The 17,219-nt window shown below is 53.7% G+C and overlaps 1 protein-coding gene across 1 annotated transcript; it reads left to right on the plus strand.

Annotated features, from left to right (window-relative positions):
* Window positions 1–3,021: 3,021 nt before the first annotated feature.
* KRT7 (keratin 7) lies at window positions 3,022–17,145 on the plus strand. Its single transcript, XM_005906986.3, has 9 exons — window positions 3,022–3,429; window positions 5,101–5,312; window positions 7,703–7,763; window positions 8,916–9,011; window positions 10,578–10,742; window positions 11,839–11,964; window positions 14,802–15,022; window positions 16,431–16,465; window positions 16,838–17,145. The coding sequence occupies exons 1-9, from the start codon at window positions 3,103–3,105 to the stop codon at window positions 16,993–16,995; spliced, it is 1,401 nt and encodes a 466-aa protein (XP_005907048.1). The 5' UTR covers window positions 3,022–3,102; the 3' UTR covers window positions 16,996–17,145.
* The last annotated feature ends 74 nt before the right edge of the window (window positions 17,146–17,219 follow it).

A 17,219-nucleotide genomic window follows, 5' to 3' on the forward strand; every position in this document is an offset into this window, starting at 1 on the left:
TTTCCTTATGGATTTGTCTCTTTTGGAAAGTTGGCTGCCATATATGTGTTTTGTCAATTGACTTTATTTAAAAAAATTGTTTTGGCTTTATTTTTAAAGTATTACATTGCATGTGGAAATGTTAAATGGTTTTTGTTATGATTGCAATAATTGGAATTCCAAGATAATGAAAACAAATTATGCCTTAAACATTTGTTTTCTTTAGGAATCTAAGGAGGTATTTGGAGGGGATGGACAATGAGTAATGGAGCCAGAAAGAATGTCTACTCCACTTCTCACAGAGATCCAGTCTGTTCCAGCTTTGAGGGCTGTGGGACTGCGGTTTCTGGGCAGGTTTGGTAAAGCCAAGCAGGACTGTGGACCTGGGGCGGCTTGCTTGTTCACAGCTGGGTCCAGAGGTGCAGGGGAGGTCAGGTGGGCAGCGGGAGGACAAGTGATGTGCATGGTGTGTGTGTGCACATGGTGGTGTGCACGGTGTGCGTGCGTGTGTGTGTGCGACACAACACTACAGAGATGAAGCGAGCCTCTGGGGTGGGGAGGAACAACTGGGAAAAGTTTTGGAAACTAATTCAGCTCAAGATTCTACCCAGAATCTCCTAAGGGGGTCTCTGTGTGGCCAGCAGAGGCATCGGCTGATGGGAGACCGGATCGGCTGGTGGGAACCCCTGGATGGGGCACTCTTGCGGGGCAGGAATTTGACCCTTGGCCTCTTAGCGTCGATAGCTCCGTGTGAAGCCCTCCAGAAGGTGTCTGTGTGGGCAGCTGGGCACCCAGTGGGCTCATGGTGCTGGCCTGGGAATGGAGGGACAGGAAGAGATTGGGGAGGGCTGGAGCAGCCAGAACACGTGAGGGAGGAGACAGGGAGCTGAGGGGCGGGTCCAGGGCAGGTCTGGAATGGGGAAATGTGGCCAGAAGCCAGGCTGTGTCCTGGGCCTGAAAAGCCCAGAGGCCTTTCCTCCTTTGTTGTGTCCTCCCAGCTCCTTCTCCCCACTAACCTGCGGGCTTCACCTCTGGTGAAGACGCTGTGGCCCAGGGTGGGGCAGTGACTTGTTCAGGGTCACCAGCATTGTCCAGCCAGAGATTTCTCAGACCAGGAAAGAAGTGGGGGTGTGGGGTATAGGGGGAGGAATTCCTGGCATGGGTGGGGCGTAGACTCCAGAGGGCAGATCCTGGGAGTGGGGAGCTGTGTCTGGGGGGAAGGAGCGGCCAGCTGTGGAACTTGGGTGGGTTTAGGAGGTGGAGGGCGAGGGGGTTGGGGTGGGAGGTAGTGGAGAAAAGAGTTGAGGATAAACACTGAGGAATAAAGACTTTAGAGTGTGTGTGTGTGTGAGTGTATGATGTGCATGTGCTCATGTGAGTGATATGGTTTGTGTGTGTATGTGTGTCTGTAAGTGACATGATGTGCATTTAGGTGAATGTTTGTATGAATGTGTATGCGCGTGTATGTATATATGCATATATGTATGTGAGTGTGTATGTGTGTGAGTGTGTATGTGTCTCTCTTTCTGTCACACACACACCCTGCAGCAGACACACTGAAGGTCTCCTTGGGCATCCCTTGGCCTGAGCTGTCCCAACACCACTATGGAGGAGAGGGAGGGGAAGGGGCCTGGTTCTCCACTGAGATCACTGAGAAAGGGTTGCTGCTGATTAGTCCTCCTTGTCTAACTGAAATGAAAACCAGGAAGGGCATTCCATGCCCACCCTCCTCCACCCAGGATGCCCCCAAGGGCTTGGTCTGAAGTGACAACTTGGCCTGTGGGGCTAGAAGTGGCCTAAAGATGACAACAGCCCTGTCAGTTGTCTTTTCCAAAAGCTTCTCTGGCTGCCTCTCTAGCAGAGCTAAAAGCAGAGCCATGCAGAGGGCGTGGCATGTGTGGCTGGAGACTAGGAAGTGAGGCCAGTGCTTAGCTCCTTGGTCCAGTGTTCCTTGTTCCAGCACATTTATCCCCATCTTCATCCTGGGTTTGAAACAGCTGGGCATTGTTTGGTGGTGGCTTCAGCTGTGGGACCTTTAAACAGGAAAGTGGCACGGGTGGGGAAGAGGCAGAAGTGTCTGAGTGCAAATATAAGCATATTGCACAGATGTGCTTACAAAAGTGTGCAAGTGTGTATCCACAGACGCACCTATCCACCTGCTCCCCCAAAATAGACTCCCATTTGTACAAGTTCATTCCCAATCATGCAAACAATATGGAAACACAAATGCCTAGAATGTGTATACCGCCGAGCCCAGGAACCTGCAGGCACGTGCACACAAAACTCACGAAACACTAGCGCCAAGCGTCTCTCACACACACAGGTGTCCCCTTCTTCTCCTGAGACAAGTGAAGTAAGTGGACAGGAATGTGATCTGGGAGTGGGGGGAAGGGCAGGCCCAGGGTAACTATTATCAGGGGCCTCTGGGTTTCAGATGTCTCCTGGGTGGGGAGGAGAGGGGCAAGCACTGGGGTCCTGCCCCACTTGGGCTAGTCTCTGTATAGAAATGAGGTGTTGGGGCCTGTGGCCAGGGAAACCAGCACTGGTGGGCTCACCTTGGGGTTAGCTGACTCAAGAACTGGGCTGCTTGATCTCTCAAGTTGGAGATGAACTTGGGTGGGAATGATTTTCTGGCTTTCAGGAGCCTGGGGAAGGGACCCGGGTGGGGAGGCTGATTCCTGCACTAGAACATTTTGTTCACCTCTTAGCTCAATCTTTTATCGCTTGATCTTTCTGCTGTCAGAAATCTGGATATTCTTCACCTCTTCCCCATGCCTCCTCCAGGAAGCCTCCCCTGACTCTCAGATGGATTGCGCCCGCTGTCTTCCACCGCTTTTTGCATTCGCCTGCATCAAGGGGTCTGGGGGTCTACAGCCCTCCTCCCCAGTCTGGACTGGCCCAGGCTGGGACAGAAAGCCTCCCCCAGGTGGACCGCGCGGAGGGCGGAAGCGCGGTCCCGGGAGGGGCCAGCGGGCAGAGAAAGGTGGCGCGCGGCCAGCCCCGCCCCTACCTGTGTAAGCCGATCCGCTCGCGCCTAGCGGATAAAAGCGGCCCTGTTCCCCGGAGGTCAGCGAGTTCAGCCCCTTGTTTCTAGCCGCTCATTCTATCCCGACCCAGCTCAGCATGTCGCTCCACTTCGGCTCCCAGGTCTTCAGCTCGCGCTCCGCCGCCTTCCCGGGCCGCGGCACCCAGGTGCGCCTGAGCTCGGTGCGCCCCGGCGGCTTCGGCAGCAGCAGCAGTCTCTATGGCTTGGGCGCCTCTCGGCCTCGAGTGGCCGCGCGCTCATCCTACGGGGCCCCCGTGGGCACCGGCATCCGCGCGGTCACCATCAATCAGAGTCTGCTGACCCCGCTGCAGGTGGACATCGACCCCTCCATCCAGCAGGTGCGCCAGGAGGAGCGCGAGCAGATCAAGACCCTCAACAACAAGTTCGCCTCCTTCATCGACAAGGTGAGCTCCCTCACTGCCAGGAGCCAGGCTCCAGGCCCCAGCAGCCGCCCGCCGTGCCAACGTGAGCCAGGCGCTGGGAGGGCTGGTACTCTCTTTCCTCCGATATCGGGGACTGAACCCTCCCCATGAATCCTGTGGCTGTTTTGCCAACCTCAGCCTCTCTCTTCCGGCAAGCTACCCAAATCAATCTGCTTTTTCCCTCCCCGAATGTGTGCCGGGGGCTGTCCTGTGAGCTGGAGTTCTTGAGCTCAGTTTTCGAGTTCCAAACGCCTGGGGCCAGGACTTCTTTCCCTGGGCCCCTTTCTCTGAGAGGGGGCTGTGTGGAGTCGGAGATGGGGTAGGTTGAGAACCCTCCCACCTGTCCTCTCCAGTTATTATCTAGCAGTTGCTGGAAATAAAGGGCTGGAGAGAGGGAGGCTCCCAACCCTGGCTGCCCCACCTACCTGGTCTTCCAACCCTCTATTTGGTGGTGGGAAGTGAGGCTCTTCCTGCCCTTGGAGAGAGCCCATTGGGGGCACTGAGTGCCCCCTGGAAGGGCCATTTAGGAAGTGTTTTTCTTGGTTGTTCAGGTCCCAAAAGAGTGGGGGATGGAGATGGGGGCGCAGACTTGTGGGGGCTGGACCCAGGAACTAAGGGCTAGTTCCCTGGAGCAGGGCCAGGGTCTCCTCCCTGGGCATGGAGCAGGCTTTTCCTCTCCTGCCTTGTGTAACTCTCCGCTTCTCTGTTCCCCATCTCCTCCTCTCCTTCACCCTTCAGACCATACACATCCTTCAGGTTCTGGGGCAGCCTCCACAGAAAGCCCCAGGCCCAGGCTTCCTCCCCCTGCAACTTAGCTGCAGCCCCAGGGTTCTGCTGCCTGAATGGCTGGTCTTGAGGAGGCTGGCTTCCCACCACCAGTCATACTGGTGCTTCTTAGGGCTCCTTTTACACTGGCTTGATTATAGCATCCTGTCCTGAGGCCCTGTTGGACAAAGAGGAAAGAGGGGAAGGGAGAATATTGAGAGAGGAAGAGATAAGGTCCCAGCCTAAGCGAGGGGGCCCAAGTCAGGCTCAGGATGAAGACAGGAAGGAGGCAGCCCTTCCAAGTGGAGAAGGCAATGGCACCCCACTCCAGTACTCTTGCCTGGAAAATCCCATGGATGGAGGAGCCTGGTAGGTCCTGGTAGGTCCATGGGGTAGCTAAGAGTCGGATACGACTGAGCGACTTCACTTTCACTTTTCACTTTCATGCATTGGAGAAGGAAATGGCAACCCACTCCAGTGTTCTGGCCTGGAGAATCCCAGGGACAGGGGAGCCTGGTGGGCTGCCATCTATGGGGTCGCACAGAGTCGGACACAACTGAAGTGATTTAGCAGCAGCAGCAGCCCTTCCGAGAGGGTGGTGGAGACCATCACCTGGGGTGTGATGGGGAGCAGAGGAAGGAGGAGACCCTAAAGCGTAAGCACTGGGACATGTCTGTCATCTGAGCCCTGCACACACAGGAGACAGAGAGTCCTGGAGGAGAGGCTTGTTCAGGGTGGGCTTCCTGGAGAAGAGGGCCAAGGACTAGGGGCCCAGCTTGGGGGAAGAGCCAGTGGGAATGCGATTCTGCCACGTGGCTGGAGATCCTCCCAACTGCGCTGAGTGGCACAGTCTGCCCTCCATGAGTTCCCTCCTCCTGCTCCTTCTAGGTGCGGTTTCTGGAGCAGCAGAACAAGCTGCTGGAGACCAAGTGGGCGCTGCTGCAGGAGCAGAAGTCTGCCAAGAGCAACCGCCTCCCGGGCATCTTTGAGGCCCAGATTGCTGGCCTGCGGAAGCAACTAGAGGCCCTGCAGCTGGATGGGGGTCGCCTGGAGGTGGAGCTTCGGAACATGCAGGATGTCGTGGAAGACTTCAAGAATAAGTATGGTCCCCCAGTACAACCTGTGGGGATTCGTGCCCTGGCCAATGTGCCCCTGTCAGCTCACCCCCTCATAATCCTTCTGGGGTCAGAGGTCAGGGGGTGCTGCTGCTCAGTACAATACCTTCCTCAAGGGAAGGAAGGTCTTGATTCACAGGTTCCCTGCCTCTCCTCCCCTTGCTTCTCTTTGTCTCTAGGGGCTGTTTCCAAGTCATTCTGGTCCTTTCTCCCGACTTACTTCCAAAGAACTCTCTCAACCCTTTCCTGATCCACACTGTTCCCTTTGGGAGCCTGACCAGGGCCCAGGAGACAGCAGGGCAAGAAGTGTCCTATGACAGATATGCGTCAGAACTTGTATGACCCTCAGATTATTCTAGAACAACTCCATTTTGTTCTTGTGAGGATTAGAATCCAGCAAGTTGCAGGGACTTGATTGAGGTTGCAGAGTAGATCATTGGGAGTGCTGGGTCTTACTTTGGGTCCCCTGACTCCCGAGAGGAGACATACATGGAGCCAACTTGAGGAGGAAAGAAGCAGAGAGGATGATCACTGTGAGCGGTGGGCGAGGTTGCAGAGGCTGGGGTGGGGGTGGGGATGGGGGCTTCTGGCCAGAGCAGGAACCGGAAAGGAGGCTATGAGGAGGGGCAGGGAGTGTGGAGGCTGGTTTTGAGGGCAGGCCTTTGAGGTGCCCGCTGTTCTCACTGAATAGAAACCAAAACCAGAGGCTGAGTGGGCATCCCTGCCCTGTGGGCACAGGGTGGGGGGTGGGTAATGAGTGAATTCTGTGCTCTGCCTAGGGGTGTATGACTAAGCGAGCAGGGTCACTTCCTCTGACTGGAGGTAGAACAAACAAAGGCCTCAGAAGGGAGTGTCCCTTCCCCCCTCCCCCAACTTCCCTAGGGCAACAGTCAACAGGATTAATCTCACAGCAGGTGGAACCAGACAGGTACAGGGCTGGGGAGGCCCGGGACAGCCTGTGAGCCCCTGTTGTCCAGGCCTCTCCTGCCCTGTGTGTGTTCACACATGCTCCCCCCCCAGCCAAAGCCCCAGAGCACTTTCCTGGGGCCCCAGGCTGAGCTCTGGGCCAGGCTGAAGGAGGAGCTGGAAGGGAATGTGCGGAAGGGTCCTGATGCAGCTGCCCAGGGAGCCCTCGTCTGTGTGCCCTCTGGGCCCAGTGGCACAGCAAGAATGGACAGACAGCCTTGTAGATATTTTTCTAACTATTCTAGAGGCTGGGGTAGGGGGAGTGGACTTTGGGGGTCTGGGCTCCTGGAGGGCCCCTGCCTGTCTGAGCATCCTGCTCCCCACTGAAATTGCCCCACATTGCTCCTGTTGTTCTCCAGAAGCTTGTGTGCACTGCTGAGTTTCAGTTTCCGACACCTATTTTGAATCCTCCAGTAAACACTGGGTCAAGCCCAGCTGCCCTCTTGCTCTGTGCCCGGCTTTGCTGGTGTCCTTCTACGGGCAAGGGGTTGGCTCCTTGAGAGAAAGAAAGATGGGAGGGGAGCTGTAAGAGTAGGGATGGGGGCTCCCCACCTACTTGGGACCTGGTTCTTCTTCCCGAATCCACAAGGTTCCTCCTCTTCAGGCCCCTTCTTCACCCTCAGCCAATGGGATTAAGCAGGTTAAGCTCAAGCGTCAGATGACCAGGCTTCAAGTCTGGGCTTTGCACTTAGCAGCTTGATGACTGCACAGAGTACTTTGCCTCTCAGCACCTCTGTTCCTCTTCCTGTGAGTCACAGCACCATTGTTAACAGGATTGTTGTGGACATTAAATTAGCGAATGCGCAGGAAGCACATAACTGGGCAGGGCCATATGAAGCGGTCCCTAAGCATGGCTGTTCTCTGCCGTCTCACTCCCAGGATACGCAGCCTCTGTCCTTTAATTCACATACGTTCCCTGCTCCCCCACCCCCACCCCCTGCCAAGACTCAAAGTCCTAGGAATAGCCATATGGACGAGTCAGGGACACTTTGCGTCATAAGTGAAAGTGAAAGTCGCTCAGTCGTGTCTGACTCTTTGCCACCCCATGGACTATACAGTCCATGGAATTCTCCAGGCCAGAACACTGGAGTGGGTAGCCGTTCCCTTCTCCAGGGGATCTTCCCAACCCGATTGAACCCAGGTCTCCCACATTGCAGGTGGATTCTTTACCAGCTAAGCCACCAGGGAAGCCCAAGAATACGGGAATGGGTAGTCTGTCCCTTCTCCACTGGATCTTCCTGACCCAGGAATCGAACCAGGGTCTCCTGCATTTGCGGAGATTCTTTACCAACTGAGCTACTGTGTCATTAAGGAGGGAGTGAAGGTGATGCACGGCAGACCTTCACACTTGGATATGAGGAGATGGAGGCAGAGTTGCACCAACACCATGCTTCTCTTCTTTGCTGCAGGTATGAAGATGAAATTAACCGTCGCACAGCTGCTGAGAATGAGTTTGTGGTGTTGAAGAAGGTGAGGGGGCAGACAGGGAGGGTAGGGGACACTGTAGAAACAGAGGGGCCAGGGGACCACATGCCTCTCACCAAAGCAACCAATAGGAACCTGGGTCAGAGTCTGGCTGGGTCTATAAGAGGGAAATGATGGGCTTGGAGAAGGAAAGATCTGAAAGCCAGGCCCTTCATAAGGCTATATTGTGTGCATGTATGTGTGTGTGCATGTGTGTGGTGTGTGTGTGTGTCTGGCAAGTCAGTAGACTTGTTTCTGGGCTTGGAAAGGTTAGAATTAAGACTACAAGTTGGAGGTTAGAGAGGGCAATTTCAACCCCACAATAAATAAGTGTTCTATCAGTTAAAACATTCAGTTACAGATGAGGGTGGCACATGGCAGGCCTGAAATATTGAATGGATGGGCTGCCTTGAGGCAGAGTGAGCCTTCCCATACCTGGAGGTGTGCAAGTTGAGTTTGGAAGGCCTTAGGAATAAGGGCTTGACTTAAGACTATGATTTAAAGTACACATACTCAGTGTCCCAGGCCCATCCACAGAAATGTAACCTGCCCTGGAGTGCTGGGCCCTTGGAAATTCAGGGATGAGTGGAAGTGAGCGCTCCCCACAGGAGCTAACCCACAGCAGAGGATGGGGCCCAGACATTATCTGGACTTGTGGAGTTATCTGTGGCCTGCCTGCTTCAGTATCACCCAAGTTGCCAGTTACACATTTGGGCTGGAGATTTCTCATCTCTGGATGTGGTATCCTGGAGTCTGCATGATTTCATGCTCTCCTATTTGAAGCTGAGGCTCCTGGAGTTGTAGTGATTTGTTCAAGGTGACATAGCCTCTAGTGGGCAGAGCCGGGGGTGTGTCTAAACAAGCCTTTAGGAACTGGTGAAGCGCTAGGTTTGGGGCTTCAGAATGCTCTGGGCTGTCAGTGCTGAGAAGGCACTTCCAGTCCTGGGGATGAGTGGAGACAATGTCCATCTCAAAGCCTGGGCGGGTCCACTGGAGGGAACTTTCCGCTGTGGATGTGTCAGGCAGCATGGAGCTGCTGTATGTTTCTTGGTAGGGCAATGGGGTTTGGTCCTGGGGTTGGACAGTACTGGCTGCCAAATATTTACAGTACTGAGAACACGCTATCTATCTACCCCTTCTTGCCACCACCCCTCCCAGGATGTGGATGTTGCCTACATGAACAAGGTGGAGTTGGAGGCCAAGGTGGATACCCTGAATGATGAGATCAACTTCCTCAGGACCCTCTATGAGCAGGTGAAGACCTCAGGGGTGGGAAATATGCCATATTCTACATGTCCTAGCCAGGGGGCCATCTGGTCTACCCTCTACCTCTGGGTCAGTCTGGGTGTGTGTTGGGGAGATGTAGGGGAGATGACCCTGCTCTTTACTTTTTCTAGATTCAGGAATCTGTGGTGGGTGAGGAGCTCAGAAAGAGCTGAGGCAGTGCAGCAGGAGGGTGAGGAAGGGGGGTTAGGGGGTGTGTCAGTCAAAATTGGCCTTCTAGAGACATGGGATGACCATTTGTAAGGAAGGGAGGTTGAGAGGGGCTGGAAGAAACCAGGAGGATGTTGAGGGATCTGGGCTGTGACAGGGTTCATGGGTGTGCTGGGTGGGCTGGCAGGGGAGCCAGGTCAGGAGAGATTGGAGTGCCTGAGGGTTTACGCCCACCACCCAGCCTCTCCCTCTGCCTACCCCTCCCATCTCCTTTCCTGCCCTGCCCTGAGCTTCCAGATCCTTTCCCTGAAGGGGGTTAAAAAGCACTTCATCCCATTAGTGTGAGGCTCTGGCCTTAGGCAGAAGATAGTATGGCTGATCATCAGGCTGGTCTGGGACATAGTTACACAAGAGGCTAGTTACACAAGTAAGTTGAGTTTGGAAGGCCTTAAGAATAAGGGCTTACTTATTCCTACTTCTTACTTCTTCAGTTCTTACTTCTTACTTCAGTTCTTACTTCTCTTACTTCTTACTTCTTCAGTCTCGGTTTTACCTGAACATCCAGCTTCCATTTGCATCTCTGAGAGAATTTCCACGTGTGTTAATTTTGGGGGCTGGATCCTTGAAGCTGATTTTGGGCCCTCCTAGTCTCATTGTGGGCCTTTATATGTCTATCACATGTTATATATGTGTGTGTGTATGTATATACATGTATATGGAATTATTTTCCTCTTGTTATGAAATACATACTCACTGCAAAAAATCTAGAAAATTAAGTAAAGCATAAAATTGAAAACAAGCTTCCTATACTGTCTCTTATCATCTTGATAGCTACCTTTTCAGGCTCTTTCTGTATATATATATATATACATATATATATATATACACACACACATAAAGATACAGAAATATACACATTTAATAAAGTAGAATCATACCTTTTTTACATAACTGTATATCATGGATATAGTTCCCTGTCCATAAATATGGCTGTATCATCAGTGTTAAAGACTGCAGAGTGTTCCATCCATACTAGGGTGGAATATGACTTTTTTTACCCACCCCCTAGTGATCCTCTTCATAATAGAGCTCAACCTGCACAGCAACTCACAGCCAGGAGCCACCGACGTTCAGCACACTCTGCTTTTCCTCTGTGATCCCACCAGACTCTTAGATTTGACAAGCAGCTGATGGGCTCCTCCGGGAGCCAGGGCTGGCGGAGCCATTTAGTAGGTGCTGGGTCTGTTGTGCCCTCTGGCTGCCTGGTGACTCGCTCCCACTCTGGCCTCTTCTCCTTTTATCTTTCCCTAGTGCAAGGGATCCCAGGATGGGCGTGGGGACAGGAATGTGTCACCCAAGCCCTGATGCCCTGTCTGGTCCCTACAGGAGCTGAAAGAGCTGCAGTCTGAGGTCTCAGACACATCCGTGGTCCTGTCCATGGACAACAACCGCTCCCTGGACTTGGACAGCATCATTGCTGAAGTCAAGGCCCAGTATGAGGAGATCGCCAACCGCAGCCGGGCGGAGGCTGAGGCCTGTTACCAGACCAAGGTGTGTGCTCACTGGAGCCATTATTTTCTCTTCCTGGCAAGGTCCTGGGTGGTGGCTTCCCTTACTCCTCACCCTGTCTCGAGCCTTTGGGGCCTGTGTCTCACTGTGCTGACAGGCACCAGGGATTAAGTCTGTGGGGGTCTCCAGTGTCCTGGGAAGAAGAGGAAGAGAAGGCCAAGCCCCTGCCCAGGGAGAGATTCCAGCCCAATGTAGGCGGCAAGGCAGAGGAAATGGACATGGAGTAATAATTATTATAGCTGAAATTTGGCGAGTAAGCACAGTGCTAGGCAACATTTCAAGTGTTTTACCTGTATTGACTCATATAACCCACAGAACAGCCCGTTAGGTAGGCAATATTATCCCTTTTTCACAGGTGGGGAAACTGAGGCATGGAGAGGTTAAGTGATTTTTCTAGCTCCACACAGGTAGTGAATGGAAGAGCAGAGACAAGATTCTGGATCCAAGGGCTCCAGATTAGGTTTAATCATTATATGCACTGGGCAAGGGCAGGGCAGCTGACAGGCAGGAGCTGAGGGAATGGGCTGGGGTGGGGTGGGGGATGCTGGGGTAACTGAGGGAAGGAGCCTGAGGGTTTAAAAGTGGCATAGAGTGATGTCTCTGCAGATATAGGGGGTCATCCATGGTGCGTGTGAGAACACAGGTATGTCAGTAAGGACTTGCTGTGTGACTCTCAGGCAGTCCCTTCCACTCTCTGGGACTCATTCTCTTCATCTGTGAGATGGATGATGCTGATGAAGGGGTTAACAGGTGAGGATCTCAGACTTCTGTGGTTCTCCAGCGTTAGGACATGATGGAAACAGGAAGAGGACTGGTATCAGTGGGGACGGGTCCAGGGAGCCATCGTTGTCCTCCCTGTCCTGGCTGGGAGGAAGCTGAACCCCGCCCCACCCCATTGTCCAGGAGTCTGGCCTCTGGCATCAGGCAAAGTTTGCTGGGAGTCAGACTATCCCTCCCTGGCACGATAAGCTGGGAGGCCTTGTCACTCAGAACCTGGGGCCTTCTTTGGGTGGGGAGAAGACGAGCCCCCTGTAATCATAGCCCACCCCTGCCATACCCTTCTGTGTGGTCCCTCCAGTTTGAGACCCTCCAGGCCCAGGCTGGGAAGCACGGGGACGACCTCCGGAATACCCGGAATGAGATTGCAGACATGAACCGGGCTGTCCAGAGGCTGCAGGCTGAGATCGACAGCGTCAAGAACCAGGTGGGCACCAGTGCTTGTCCTTGGGGCAGGTGAAGGGCAGCCAGCTGGGACCATGCTCAGGATGAGAAGCAGGAGGCAGGGGCATCAGTCCTGCCCCTGCTGCCCTGGGGATGAGGCTGGGGCAGCTCTAGCCTCTCAGACCCTCCAGGATGAAATGTTCTTGACCAGGTGCTGGTTTGGCCGAAGGGGGAACAGGAGTCCTAGCAGGGCATAGAGCTCGTGGAGGGAGCCTCAGGCTGCTGGCCAGATGAGAACCACCATTCATTATCACATTGGTCCTGAGCCCTCTTCTTGCACCTAGCTCTGGGTGCAATGTCTACCTGGGATAGGGGCCACGGGGTCTGGGGCCAACTTGCTGTGACTCCCGAGACCCCGCCACATCCGCTGACCTCACTCCCCACCGCTCCCTCTCTGGCCGTGCTCTTGCTGCTTGCTGGAGATGATGTTTGCCAAGCATCTTCATGCTTCAGGGCCTTTGCACTCGGTGTTCCCTCCACCTGGAATGTGGTTCTCCCAGCTCTGCACATCGTGCCCCTTTCTCATCATCTTTTGTTGAGGACAAAAGACCTCTTCTCAGAGATGGCTTCCTCAGCCACCTAGCCACTCTCTTAGCAGTCTGTGGGAAGATCCCTGAAACACTTAACACTCTGAAATGTTCTGTCTTATACTGGACTGGGTAGCTATTCTCTTCTTCAGCAGATCTTCCTGACCCAGGAATCAAACCCGGGTCTCCCACATTGCAGGCAGTCTTTCTGTCTGAGCCACTAGGGAAGTCCATTGACTTACTAGGTAAGTCTTATTAATTAAGTGTAAGTAAATATTGTCCCCCACCTCCACTGGGATATTAAAAATGCCGTAGTAGCTGGGCCCCTCTTCCATCTGGTTCACTGCTCCTCCCTTCCCAGCATAGTAGGGCACAGGTCTCAGATGACAGACTGATGGGAGGAGATCCTGTGAAGCTGGGGTGGGCGGCACTGATGAGAAAGGGTCCCCTAAGATCTGATGAAGGCATGGAAGTAGGGGAGGAGGCTAAGCTTCAGCAGGCATCTGCAGTGGGAAGGGAAAGAAGCTGATGGTTGACAGCTGGGGGATGGGATGTGAGGGTGATCTACCCAGAAATGTCCTCCTCTTGGAGCCCTGCAGGCCTGTTTACATGTGGGCGAGAATGGAGGCTTCCTCCTGGCACAGAATCGGAGCCATGAGTCACTGGTGCAGTGAGCCAGCATCCAGGCCAGGAGGGGAGGCACAGAGTAACGAATGGCAGTTTCCCGAACCCCACAGCTTCTCCTATATCTGGTTCTCCTCTCACACAGCAGGGCAGGCTCAGGCCCGGAAGCTGTGGCTCAGAGGCAGTGGAATGACCCTGCCAAGGGGGCACCAATGTGATGGGGAGGATGCTGACCGGTGGATGGGGGCAAGGGCGTCAGCCAGCCTTCAGGGCAGGACTGGGAGGATCAGGCAGAGAGGCAGAGTGCATGCGCTGAGGAGAGAGGATCTGAGGGCAGAAGGTGGTTGTGAAAATGAAGGAGGAGGAGCCCTGGGCTAGGGGATGGGATGGTGGCCCTTGGAAATGAATAAGGGGCGGCTCAGGCTTCTTAGGTGGTGCAACAGTAAAGAGTCCACTTGTCAAGGTAGGAGATGCAGGTTCCATCCCTGGGTTGGGAAGATCCCCTGGAGAAGGAAATGGCAACCCACTCCAGTATTCTTGCCTGGAGAATCCCATGGACAGAGGAGCCCAGCAGGCTACAGTCCATGGGGTTGCAAAAAGTCAGACACGCCTGAGCGCGCGCACACACACACACACACAAAACATTATATAGGCTCCTCTAGTGGGGGATGGGCCACAAGAGAGGGAACACTAGGCCAGGCAGGAAGTGACAGCTGTTGTTCAGGTCCCTCTGAATCACACCACCCCTACCTGCACCTGGGGGGCTGTTGACTTGGAATCTAGGGGTTCCAGGAAGCATTTCTGTGCTCCAAGTCTCCCTGTTCTGGGCCTGTTGCAAAATGGCTCCTGTTTTCAAGGTACCTGAAAGGTGCCTGGTCATCTGCCTGAAATTTGAGTACTACACTAGAATCCCATGGCCTTGGAAATCCTCCAGCTAGGGGTCGGGTATGTGAGCATTTGTAAATCATAATCGCATTTACTCATAATAGCGTTTATTAAGTGCTTACTGAATACTAGACACTGTGCCAAGGACTTGTATATTATTTCATTTCATTACTTGAGCTATTCCCATCTATATTTATATACCGTGATTACTGTTATTTTAGAAAAGAGGAGACTTTTGGCTTAGAAGGGTTGATTCATACAAGATCACATGGCTTGTAAGAGGTAGAGCCAGAACTGAAAGCTAGGCATTGGGTATCAAAGCCCATGTTTTTAAAAATTAATTACTGGCTGTGCTGGGTCTTAGTTGCTGCACGCAAGCTTTCTCTAGTTGTGACAAGCGAGGGCTACTCTCTAGTGGTGATGGACAGGCTTCTCACTGCTGTGGCTTCTCTTGTTGCAGAGCACAGGCTCTAGAGCGCACGGGTTCAGTAGCTGTGGCACACTGGCTTAGTTGCCCCTTGGTGTGTGGGATCGTCCCAGACCAGGGAGGGAGCCTGTGTCCTCTGCACTGGCAGGTGGATTCTTAACCACTGGACCACCTGGGAAGTCCCTCAAAGCCCATGTTTTAAACCCTTGGGATTCCCTGGTGCTTGGGGAAGGAGGCTGGTGCCAGTGAAGCCACAGTAAGCAAGTTGCCCAGGCGCTCACCGCAGGATGGGGAGGCAGGAAGGCAGTGACTGATGAGGCCTGCGACCCCGGTTCAGAGCCCCGCTACTCCCCACAGCGTGCCAAGTTGGAAGCCGCCATTGCCGATGCTGAACAGCGTGGGGAACTGGCTGTCAAGGATGCACGGGCCAAGCAGGAGGATCTGGAGGCCGCCCTGCAGAAGGCCAAGCAGGACATGACCCGGCAGCTCCGGGAGTACCAGGAGCTCATGAACGTCAAGCTGGCCCTGGACATCGAGATCGCCACCTACCGCAAGCTGCTGGAGGGCGAGGAGAGCCGGTGAGGACGTACAAGCTGGCTCAGTGGGGCTTGCAGCTTGACACCCATCCACCTGCAAGCATTTCCTGTATCCCTCCTTCTGAAGGGCGCTGAGGATGGGAAGTGCAGGGAGGGTACAGATAATGCTTGCTTCTTTGCCCTTGATGGCTTTCTGGAGGGAAGACCTTGTGGTATAAGCTCAGTGGGAAAGTTGATAACAGCATTTTTGTGTGTTAACAAGGTCATCTTATTTGATTCTCAGAACACATCAGGTAAGCAAGACAGTATTATTGACTTCCGAGTGTACAGAGGGGAAACTGGTTAGTTTTATTAACTGAGGGGACAGAGCCAGTATGCAATTGAGCTCTGCTGAGTCCTGGTCCAGCCATCTTCCTTGGCAACAGTCTGCTTCTCACTACATAATTGAGGGCTAAGTCATGGGGTGTTGACTGAGCATGGTGAGGAGGTAAATTTCCCCCGTCCCCAGAGATATTTGCATGCTTACCTGCAGCCTGCGATGAAGCTGGGCTGGGTTAGTCTTACAGGAAATTCTTCACAAAAGACTAAAAACCTATGTCCGTAAAGTTGGGGTCTTCATTCATACCTTGATGGCTTGATTGACTCATTTTGTCAACAGATAAGGGGCCTGGAAGATTCCTAGTGTCTGCCTCTCTTGCCCCTGCCCTTTGCTCTATCCCCTTCCAGTACTTGGGGCTGCTGAGGTCAGCTGGGCTTCCTTCACTTGCTCCACTAAATTGAGGCCTTCTCTTCTCCCTGCAGCGTAAATTCATCCTCACGGCCAAGGGCTTGGTGACAATGGGGCTATGAGTCACAGAACAAACATACCTGTCTCGGATAGATGTTTAATTTCCAGTACAAGACCTGTTTCAGCTCCCCAGGCTGCTTAAAGCCACCGCTGCCTCCTCCTTCCCCTCGCAGTTCCCACTGTAGCTGAATTCACTCAGTCAACACTTAACACTTCATTAACCATTTCAACCCATATTAAGTAAATAGCATGTGCCAGACCTCATGCTGGTGACTGGAGATGCAGGAATCAATAAGCCACAGCCTTCTTTGAGGATTTTATGATCTGGTTAAGGGAGGCAGCCATCTACATAAACAATAAGAGCAGCTACCATTTATAGAATCTTGTGTGCCCAGGGCTTTAGGTAAGTTATGAGTTTAACCCTCACAAACAACCTTGTGAGGTTGGGACAGGTTAAGACTGCATTTACAAGTGAGGAAATGGAAGCTCTGAGACATTCCCAAGATTGTTGTAGCCAGAAATGAAAGGCTGCAGGAAGGCTGGATGTGTGGGGACACAGGAATGAACATGAGTCCTGCTTGTGGCCTGGATGGAGGGGTGCAGGAGTGCCTCCTCTAGTGCTGAGGATAGAGCAGCCCTCACAGGTCTCTCCTCTGCCCCCAGGTTGACCGGAGATGGAGTGGGAGCCGTGAACATCTGTAAGTCCTTGGCTGCGGCCCATCACCTGTGCTGTCCAGACTAGGCTGGGTCTATTAGATGGCACATTGGCCTGAAGACCTGGCCTCATGGAGGCCCGGCACCTCCTTCCCTTAAACAGTTTTCAGCAGGTGCCTGGAGATTCCATCCAGACAGGCTCAACAGCCCAGCAAAGCCATGCATGAGGGCAGGGTGGGGCTGGGGCAGTGTGGAGCAGCCCTCACCTCTGTCTGAGGCTACTTCTGGGTTGGCCCCTGGCTGTTGGTGGGGGAAGGGTGGTGGGTAGAGGGAGGGAAACAGGCAGCTATGGCAGGAGGCTGGGGGCGCAGGTAGTGGGCCTCACACTGATGGAGACCTCTTCTCTTCTCTCTCAGCTGTGGTCAGTTCCACGGGTGGCTCTGGTAGCCTGCTGACCTTTGGGGGGACCATGGGCAACAACGCCCTGAGATTCTCCAGCGGTGGAGGGCCTGGGACCCTCAAGGCCTACTCCATGAGGACCACATCCGCCATAAGCAGGAGCCCCCGCAAATGAGCCCTGGGTGTGGGGAGATACATACCCCCTCCTCCCATAGTCACAAGGAGACCCCCAACCCTGGTCCCACCCTCATCCCAAGAACTGCAAGACAGTTTGAACAAAGATATCAGAATAGCTTCCAATAAAGCAGCTGCTTTCTGAGGCCTGGATGAGCCCCTGCCTGGCACCTGGTATCCTGGCTTCATTAGGCCCGGAGGGGAAGGTGAGGCAAGGGAGGGGCT

The sequence above is a fragment of the Bos mutus genome, chromosome 5 (genome assembly GCF_027580195.1).
Source record: "Bos mutus isolate GX-2022 chromosome 5, NWIPB_WYAK_1.1, whole genome shotgun sequence".
NCBI lineage: Eukaryota > Metazoa > Chordata > Mammalia > Artiodactyla > Bovidae > Bos > Bos mutus.